Below are 10,194 nucleotides of genomic sequence, written 5' to 3'. Positions count from 1 at the left end.
AACGGGTTATTCAACACGTTTGCCATTTGTGTGTCACTGCCCCGGCTGTCCCGGATAATTCAGCCGCTATTCTTGTCAGCCATGTAAAGTTCAGGACTGTTAATTATTCATGCATACCTTTCCTTTCCTTCCCTGTTCTCATCTCCTTTCCTCTCCAGCTGAAGCATACCGGACTGCTGTGAAATAATTCAAAAACATGACAGCCCCCCCCCCCCCCCTTCCTCCTGCAGAGAATAGTGTTCCTTCCCTAAAGTAGCCATTTTGAGTTTGTCAAGGCGATTCTGTCAAGCCTTATTGGGTCTGAACGCTTTCATGCTTGCCACGACAGTCCATTTCTCTCCTTTTCACTTTGTTTGAGGTAAATGCAACAAGGCAGGAAAACAATGAAACTGATAGAGCATTTCACCACAAACACAGGCTGTGGGGACATTTTCTTCACAGAGTAGAAACAATCTCAAAGTAATAGGAACTACTGGTTTTGGGGCATATGTATTGAATCTGTGTCTGTCTGATTCCGTCTGAATCTTAGCTAGGAACTAGCACAAAATGTTGCAAGGATAATGATGAAATGTGTATCTTCCATTCACCATGAGTGGAATCAAATATTCATTTAAAACTGGGATTGGATTTGAAAGCACCATGTCAACTGTGTTGTTGTTGTGAAATGGTCAAAAAAGAATTTATTCTTTTGCACAATGACATGTGCTTTGATCTACTAAAGAAATGAACTGAAATGTTTATCGCCATAGTGCCTACTGAATCCTCAAGCATCAGCACTGGCAATAGAATCAGTGGAATATTGCCATCAGAGAACTATGTTAGACTTTCTTTCAACTCCTTAACCGTGACATTTATTGGCTGCGGCTTTAATCACGGCGGCGCGATCCCTTTCCTTTCGCAACCCACTGACGCATTGAGAGCATCCTTGAGGCTCTGACACCATGTCATATTTAATAGATGAACCGTCCAAACACAGGATGTAGTGTTACCTGGACAAGACATATGCCATGACAAGCGCAAGCTGGACATGCTGTCTTTTCTCCCCAATGGGATTTTCTTCTTCAGCCTCCAGTCGAAAAAAAAAAAAAACAGCATGGAAATGAAGCTGTTAACGCTGCAGGGCTGGAGATTACCTTCCCTTACCCTTACACAGACCGGTGACACACCTGCATAGACACACATGTATTGCTCTGCTTTGCACAAAGAATTACATTCATGCTGGAAATTGTGTGGAAATTAAGTGTGCTTGTTCAATTCTGTTAACAAAAGCAAACACCTTTGCATGCACTTAAGGACCATGTTTTTAAACTGCTATTAAGTGTCTGTAACGGTGCAAGATTTTATAGCACAAAACCAGAAATTGATTTTCATTGCGTAGGGTTTTAGGTTAAGTTATCGGATGGCATTGTGCCTACCTCAGAGCAAAGTGGCTTGAACTCTCTTAATAGGCTATACCTACATAAAAATATATAGTGTTGTACTGAGGACCTTTCTAAATGTGTCACAGCTTCCATAATATAAAGAAAATTATACTTAAAGTCCCTGTCTCAATGCTGGAGACCTTCTTTAAACTGTATTCGTGTAAGGGACAATCAGCACATAGGGAATCAATGTAGTCCAATACATTTTTATCCCGATGGAAAATTCCTGATCTTTATTGGTTCATTGGAATTGTTAAAAATGAAGGAGACTTCGAAGCTAGGCCTTTAAATAATCCCTGAGGAACAGTGCTGGTGGACACATTTACAGGCCATGAAACCCTGGGACCTGAAAAAATAGTTGGCAGTGAGCATTTATAACCAAAGAAATGGCTGTAAAACTAAAATGAACATTTTCTGTGAATTACATACATTTTAACTCGAACCATTAGGTCTGACGTTCACTGACCATTTCATTAAGTACAACTAGTGAAAACTAATGTACATGGAATAGCCACCATTATTTTTGTGTTATTAATCTGTGTGAGCAATTTGCCAGGTGGCAGCCAGAGTAGCCCACTCATGCTAATGTGGTACAGTCATGCACAGGACGGCTTTCATTTGAATGAATCAACCACCATAATAATAATCTTTGTTTCTATCTTTCTTCTCACCAAGTGTGGACATCTCATTCATTGTTTAATTCATCAAAGAGGCAAACAGGAAATGGGCATGACTCAGTGAGATTTTAAGCATTTATGCTAGCTGCTGCTAGCTTGTTCCGTCAACCGTAGAGACTGTGCTACCTAATTGCGAGCGGCAAGTTTGCTATGTTCCAAAAAATAAACCAAATAACATCGCAAAAGGTCAAGAAAGGAAATATTCTTACACCCGTTTTCCTTATTTAACACAAAAATATAACTGTTCACCATCTGAATTCAAGTTTCTTACTTTTACCAAACTAAGACTAGCTTATTGGTTGTTAACTAATCGTTAAAATACACTTTTACAACAAACTCGACACATACAAAAAGACTGTTGAATTAGAAACATAAAACAACAAAACTTGACTTGAATACTTGGATGTATTCATCCAGTCAGCCATTCCTACTAGGTACACTAATATGTAAATGGATGACTGTGTGTAAATGCTTGTCTGTGTTCGTTTTAGTGCCAAACCATGCAGTAGCAGGACACAGTTGTGGAAAAAGCTTAACATTGGCTTCCTGAAGATTACGTTTTATCACAATTGTTTTTGTAAAATAATGTCTATTTGTCTCCAGGACATGTCCACAGGATTCTCGCTGTTTTTATTATTGTTTCTGGTCTCCCAGAGATCACCTGCCAATCAAACTGAGCCAGGGCCAGCACTGTTCAAGTTTATTGTTTACAATGTTTTTTTTCGAGTGATGTACTTTTGTTTTCAGCCATGGTAGATAACGCCGTTCATATTAACTACCAAGGTTTTCTTTCTGTTCTTAAGAGACTGGAAGTGTCACATTTAACTTTGCTTAAGTACCAGGAGGATTTCTCGCAGGAAAAAACTCCCAGTACATAAGTATGCAGTTTGTACACTCGGTCCAGAGCTAGCACTTACTTACCTTCACTTTGACAGAACCCTCAGCTCTGGTGTCAGTCTTTTGTCACTCAGCTATGCTCGAGGCTAGACTGAGATTTTCTTATAGGAAAACATCTCAGAAGAGATCTGGTTACAAGCCACTGCTGGCATTCATGTTTTTTACTCTCTTTAGGTGGTGTGTTCACTGTCAGTGTTTACAATCTGTATTTTTTGTGAGTTATTTGAATGACAATATTAATAGTATTTGTTTTATGATTTCACTAGAATATACTGGTGTTACAAATAGTGTTAAGAAACACAGCAGAAACATTTAAAACTGTGAAATCATTCTTAGGTCACCTGCAACCTCAGTGTCTTGTGTTTTATTTTACCCTGTCATACGATCAGACACCCTCCCTCTCTCTTGTACACATCTGACACATTTCGATTGAATTTCACCTCTTGTCACTCTGCTTGCATGGCTTCGCTTCCGAGCCACCCACTAACACTCACATGCACAAACACACACACACACACACACACACAACACACACACACACACACACACCACAACACACACTCAGACAGCATTAGGTGAAGCGTGATTGCAGAGCAGTGGCGCCAGTCATGACAAGCTTCATGGTAGCACCTGGGCTGTGTCTGGTATGTGTGTGTGCACGTGTGTGTCTGTGTGTGTGAGACACCTAATGCCTACACCTCTCAGACACACACACATACTCTGTCAGAAATACAGATGCATTCATGGATAGCTTCGCACACACATGCTTCTTTTTCCCCTGGTACAAAAGAGAGTGAGCTCAGGTAGCTGTCAGGCGCTCTCCCACAGGGAACAGTGGGCAAGTCAAAAACAGCCTCCTCGCCTGTCACTCCACACACACACACACGCATACACACACACAAACACACATTCACGCACTGTGCTTCGGTATGAGGAGAGAGACTGAATGAGATGCCTTGGGCAGATGCTGGACCAGTTGTCTATGCTGCACACAAAGAGTTTGTGTATATGTGTGTGTATGTCTATCACAGTACCGCAAAAGCCATCTGCCAGCAAGTCCAAGTGGACATGCTGCTTTGCGTTCAGTCCTGGCCTGAGAGCCAGCGATAAGAAATAGCTGTGTGTGTGCACGTGTGTGTGAGTGTGTGACATGTATATCCTCAGCAGTGACACTGGTGGTTCGCCCCTCCAACCAAGAATTGTTTTTTTGAGTGGATTTTTATGCGCTTTAGTCCACTGACTTACGATCAGGTTGGCTACCTGTGAGAGCTTGGCATCTTTTTTAACGCCCCCCAGTGCTGAGGCAAGGACGTCATGCCAGCTGGCTGCCAAACAGCCCTCAAAGTGGGCGCAGAGCCACAGCAGCTGTAGCTGCCACAACACGGGTCAATTACTCTCTAAGTTGATGTTATGTACACACCACTCGAGCACATACGCACACAGGTACTCCCTGTTTGTTTGTGCATTCAGCAGCCGCTGACAAAGTTTATGGTTTGCTGTTTCACACTTGATCAAAGCCAATGAATCAGTGGGAAGTTTAGGATCAAAGTCTTATGAGTTGTTGTAGCCTGACTTGTGCAGCCTTGAAGTGTTGGCTAACCTTGGTTTTTCTTCATGTTGCTGTCCCTCCATGTTTTGCTGAACGGTGGATCATTGATGTTTCAAAGAATGCAGCCTCCTCAGAGGTTGAAAACAAACTGTCCAAGACTGTGTATCAGCCTGCGGCCTGTAGATTGATTTTAATGTTGTTGCTGACTTATTAAAATTTCGAACACTGAAGCTTTTCCAAATTCTGCAATGGGCTCAGCACTCCCAACAACACACTGTGCTTGCTCTGCATGGGTGGACAGATTTTCCCTGAATGAATTGAGAGCATCTGTTTGCTTTACGCCAGGATCACATTTAATCCCTGATGCATTTGTGTTGCTGAACTGTGTAGAGTTCTGCACAAAGACCCCAATGGCTGACGCATATTGAGATGAGTCTGTTCAGACACGCCTGTCTGGTGTTACAATATAAACTTTCTTTGCATTCACTCATGAAAACTTGAGGGAAACACGTTGAATAGATTTGTGCATATGAAATCAGTTCATGCTTTCAGCCTTGATCTGCTGTGACTGACCTTGAATTTGTGTTTTATATCAATCTTAACACCTCTTCCTTTGTTTCTTCTTGTCCGGCAGGCTGCAGAGGCATGCTGTGTGGCTTTGGCGCTGTATGTGAGCGTGACCAGACTGATCCATCCAAGGCAGAGTGTATCTGCAAGAGAATGGAATGTCCATCCTTGGTGGCGCCTGTTTGCGGCTCGGATGCGTCCACCTACAGCAACGAGTGCGAGCTGGAGAAATCTCAGTGCACCTCACAGCGACGCATCAAGGTGCTGCGCAAGGGACCCTGCTGTAAGTACCATTATCTACCAACCAGCCAACCACTCATAGAGATAGTCATGTCAATTTAACGTTTAACATTTAAACACTTTGTGTGCTCATAGTTAAAAAGAACACAAGTTGTACATTTGAAGAAAAGTTTGAGTCGACCGTTCATCTGCTCTGTTGTATTTATTTATGAACACCACACTCTAAACATATTGATATTATTCTTCAAAAACTTCTAGCATTAGCAGCATTTTTTTTTATGTCAGAACATGCTTTTGAAGTGTTAACATTAGTATATAGAGTGTCTGAACATTTTTAGAGATCAAATTGGTGCCTTTGATGCAGAAAAGATCAATCCCAGAAGTCCACTTAATCTACAATATTTCAGAAAACAATCTGAGACTGACCACATTAAACCTCTGTGAGAGTTTGAATTTAAAAGCCATGAAGTATAGGTTTGCTGCTTTGTAACATTTAGGTTATCATTACTGTATTATCACCTAAAAAAAGAAGAATCATTTATCTATAGAGGAAGGGGCCGCCATGTTTCTACAGTAGCCCAGAATGGACAAACCAAATACAAGCTCTAAATGGGGCCTTTTGGATTTTTTGCGGGCACAGTTTCTTGACAGCACAGTTTTTTGAGAGCAGTATTCAGTTGGTTTGCAAATTCACCACTAGATGCCACTAAATCCTACACACTGGTCCTTCAAAGCATGGCGAATGTGGAGGTTTAGATGAAATAATAGACATTTTGATCTGGTTTTTGTTTTGATTTGGGACTGAATCAGCCTAACACAAATCTGTAAGTCTCTGAGTGACGCTAAATTGCTTGTTATTGTCAAGTAAATGGATTTCTATTACACCCTATCCTAATACAACAGGCTTTCCCTTCCTATCTTTATCCCCCAATACTGAAACACGTTCCCATTATGTCCAATCTATTGTCTTTCCAATATGGCTACGCTCCCAGCGCTTAAGCGCCACCTGCACCCTCACAAACAGAGTGTGTGCCACTCACTGCTCCCATTGGTAGCCATCCAGAGTGTATTTTATCCCTTAGCCCCTGGTGGGTGCCTGCACTCCTGCTGTACCTCTCATTGCTTCTCTTTAGCAAAGCCCATCAAGATCCAGGGCTCTGAGGGGAGCGGCGGATTCCTGCCAAAGCTGCAACATTGCAGCAGCCTCAATAATAACTATAGTGTTTTGTCAGCGTCGTGCCCGCCTGCCAGTGTGGGCCCACTGCTAATTCCAGGGGTCTGATTACAGTGCTGGCTTGGACCTGGCACTAATAACAAGCTTGGTGACCGCTCACCACTGGCAGAGAGGAAATAAAGAGATATAAAAGACAGAGAGAGAGAGACAGGAGGAACAGAGAGTACAGTGGAGAGGCATCTGGAGAGCGAGGGAGGGAACAATGTCGAAAGAGGAATGAGCCATGAAACATTTAGAGAACGAGGGGGATGCAAGAGCAAGTGAGTGAGTGATTGAGTGAGTGAATGGATGAACAGAATACAGGATTAAATCCAGGGAGAGAAAGTAGTGTGAGTGCTGTAATGACGGTTTATGGAGGGTTAAGGCCAACAGAGGCACCATAATTACCCCTGGCAACAACAGCAGGCAGTCACTTGCAAAAAAAGATTAAAGTAAAAAATAATAATAATGATGATACTAATGATAGTATTGCTGATAATAACTGCATGCTCAGTACCAGAACAGAGACTTTTGCTGTTATCACGTCACATCTGCAACAAGGAGTCAAAAGCTGTTTTTTTTCATTCTTCCGTTGCCTGCATTTTAAATAGGCCTGTATAATTGATGCTAATGGTAAGGCAATTTTTATGTCAGCTTTTCCATGTAACCAGTGAATCTGGCTCCTTTGAAAAGAACACAGAGCTCTTGCGAGTGTGAAATGGAGACAAGTGTGCTCTGGATGTTTTATTGTCTTTAGTCTATTTAAAAGGTTAAATCTGCAATCAGTGCATGGTGTCCATCACAGTAGACTTACCGCCTTATGTACTTGAACTGTAAGAAGGTAAACAGTGAAGAAGTGTGTTTTCCTATCTTTACTTTATCTACTTTTGAGTGAAAATGGTAACTGTTGTGAGAAAGGTGGAGAGTGTAAGTCACTCTTTACTTTGCCAAAGCGCACATGGCTAGTTTTAGAACTGTATCTGCAAAGGTTACATTCTTTTGACTGGTGGATCTGCCCAGAGCTTGCAGACTCCGTATGCTGAATAAGCCACCAGGTACTGATGCAGGTGACCTTAAAGTCTAATCTGTAAGTCACCAGTTCATGTATTAAATGGAAATCTAGATATTATGTTTTGAAGTGACAAATTAACATTAACATTTTGCAGGCCACACTGCATCTATAAATTCTGCAATCCTTTTTCACCAGTGCTGTTTATTTCTTGTTGCATTGTGTGTGCCAGTGAACTCAATACAAGCAGACATAGTCAAGTAGGTGCCAACCGCTTAGCTAGCTGTGATCTGTAGGTTTGTTTACCTTTTATTGAAGCAGCCTTGTTAAAGCTCCCACACATAGCAAATGGACTTTTGTCAATAGACAGTATTCAGAAGGGCAGCCGACCAAAGATTCAAAGGAAGGTTCAGCCAAGTTGTAAGCTGAGGTTTAATATTAATCAAGACACGTTTATACCTTTTATTTATATTTGAACTGAAGAATATTTGCATTTGTACTTTATATGTTTATACAGGTACTGTAGGTAGAACTATAGGTGCCAGAGTGCAGTATGGTATACATGCATGTCTGCCAGGATGTATGTGTGTGTGTGTCTGAGAAAGAGAGAGACGGGGTGTTAGGAGGTCAGGGGAAGCCGAGTGACAGGTTCTCATTCTCTTTCTGCCTCCAATAAATTCAACCAGTACAGAGGGTCTGGACAGGTCACTCTGGCTTGGAGTTGTCAGAGCTGATGGAGGCAGAGAGAGGCAAAGATGGGAAGAAGGAAGAGCGGGTGATGGTGCGAGAGGAGAGAGAGCTAAGCGAATGGGAGAGCTTTTAACTTTAAGAATAGTGTGGGCGGTTGGATTGGTGCTTTTGTGCAAAGCCTCGTTTGACTCATTCGATTTGAATGGCGGTTTTTCATTGGGGTAAGTGAATTGGCTACCGTTCTGAGAAGCCGTCATGTCCAATTCAAATCAACTCGGGAGTCTTATCTGGCACTCAGGAGTGCAGCCACAAAAGAAGTTTTTTTTCTCACAGATTATCCCCCTTTTAAAGGGACTGGAGTTATATGGAGCATGTTGTTAGCACTAAATACAAGTCTAAGACTTGGGGTATGTTTTTGCAAAGAGGAGGAGTATCAACCCTGACATCTGCAGCTTGTTGACACCTCTACATTTTACAATGTGAGCATTTTGGTACTTACTTAAAGCGAGACTGTGTAACTTTTAAGAGAAGAAATAACACAATCTTCCTCTTATTCTTAAGCCCAATTCAGACTCAGAAGATGAAAATGTGAAAGTCTTGCAGGGAAATCGGCCTATGTTAATGGAAAATTCCATAAGCAATATTCATCTGTACTCACTCAAGTAAATTGTTGAGATTTTGGATAGGAAACTAACTAAACTAAACTAAAACACAGTCGAATGAGGCAGGACGTATGAGCAGTCACATGATCAGGTTAGCCTAATTCATTTTGAGGAGAAAAGGAAGGTAAACTGTAAATTGTCCCACTGCACTTTTTCCTGTGCAATGAGGGTTTTTTTTACCAACATATTGGGTGTGCTCACTTGATGTTGTTACTCCAAATAAGTGGCTTGTTTGTTCCCAGTCCTCCCCTATTGACAGATGCCCATATATTCCCACTCCTCCGACTGCACGGTTCAGCTTAGCTCAGTTTGGCATAGCAGTGGAAAAATCCCATTCAACCACGTTCATTTAGCACCTCGCTCTAAAACACTGAACTGACTATTACAACAGTTAAGTGCCAAGGTAACTCCCCCCCCCCTGAGGGCAGGAGAAAATCACCTACACAACGTTGAGGCGTGGGCACTTAGTTGCCCCCAGTGCTCCGCTCTAATATTCACATAACCTAGACCTTAATGGTTCAGACCAGCTCTGCGCCAGCTTCTTCATTATCTTCCTTTTGTTCTAGATGGATGATTTGGGATGGGCGGGGTTGCATTTGTGGCGGTCAAGCAGGCAGGCGGTGAGCAGATAATGGCCTCTGATATTATCGAAATTAAAAGGAGAAGCCGCGTTTAAATTGGCCCAGCAGGAGTGTCTGATAACAACACAAGGCGAGAAGGAAAAGGCGGTCAGTTATGAAAAGAAAGAACTCGGAGGCCGAAATAGAAAGAGAGACAGAGAGAGAGAGAGACAGCCAGCAGAAGCACTTTCTGGTTTAGAGAGACAAGAGACATTTGGGCAACTGTGTGTGTATGTGTGTGTCCATATTAGTGTGTGTGTATGGGCATGCACACGCTACAATCAGCTGGGGAACGTGCACCATGTTGGCTCTCCTAATATTGAACTTGGAGCAGAGTGGTAAATACACTCCCTTTCCCAGAGAGAGCCACAGAAGTGCTGCAGAACTCATCTTGTGTGGCCACTCTAGTGGAACATGGAGTTTTCATTCTTTCTTTCTTTTTTTCTTTTTTACTTTTTTTTTCTTGAAGGACTGCAACAAGTAATGCAAAAAAAGTGGAGTGTGTGTGTTTGTGTGTGTGTGAGTGAGGTGACTGGGGTTCGAGAGAGTGATCAATGGAGATTGATTTTGTGTGAGTGTGTTCTAGAGAGTTGGCCATGAGCACGGCCCGCTTCCTCCCCTACTCTATCAGTGTCTCTCTCTCTCTCTC

The 10,194-nt window shown here is 42.3% G+C and overlaps 1 protein-coding gene across 1 annotated transcript in view; it reads left to right on the top strand.

Annotated features, from left to right (window-relative positions):
* The window catches only part of agrn (agrin), a 247,613-nt gene that overhangs the window by 139,879 nt on the left and 97,540 nt on the right, over positions 1-10,194 (top strand). Inside the window, exon 4 of the mRNA XM_035656665.1 lies at positions 5,179-5,394. Within this exon, the coding sequence (XP_035512558.1) occupies positions 5,179-5,394 (216 nt within the window). The remainder of the gene's footprint in view (positions 1-5,178; positions 5,395-10,194) is intronic.

The sequence above is a fragment of the Morone saxatilis genome, unplaced genomic scaffold (assembly GCF_004916995.1).
Source record: "Morone saxatilis isolate NCDOM2014 unplaced genomic scaffold, NCSU_SB_2.0 Contig15, whole genome shotgun sequence".
Taxonomy (NCBI): Eukaryota; Metazoa; Chordata; class Actinopteri; family Moronidae; genus Morone; species Morone saxatilis.
Note: the sequence above shows the minus strand (reverse complement) of the source record. Positions and strands in the feature narration are given on the sequence as shown.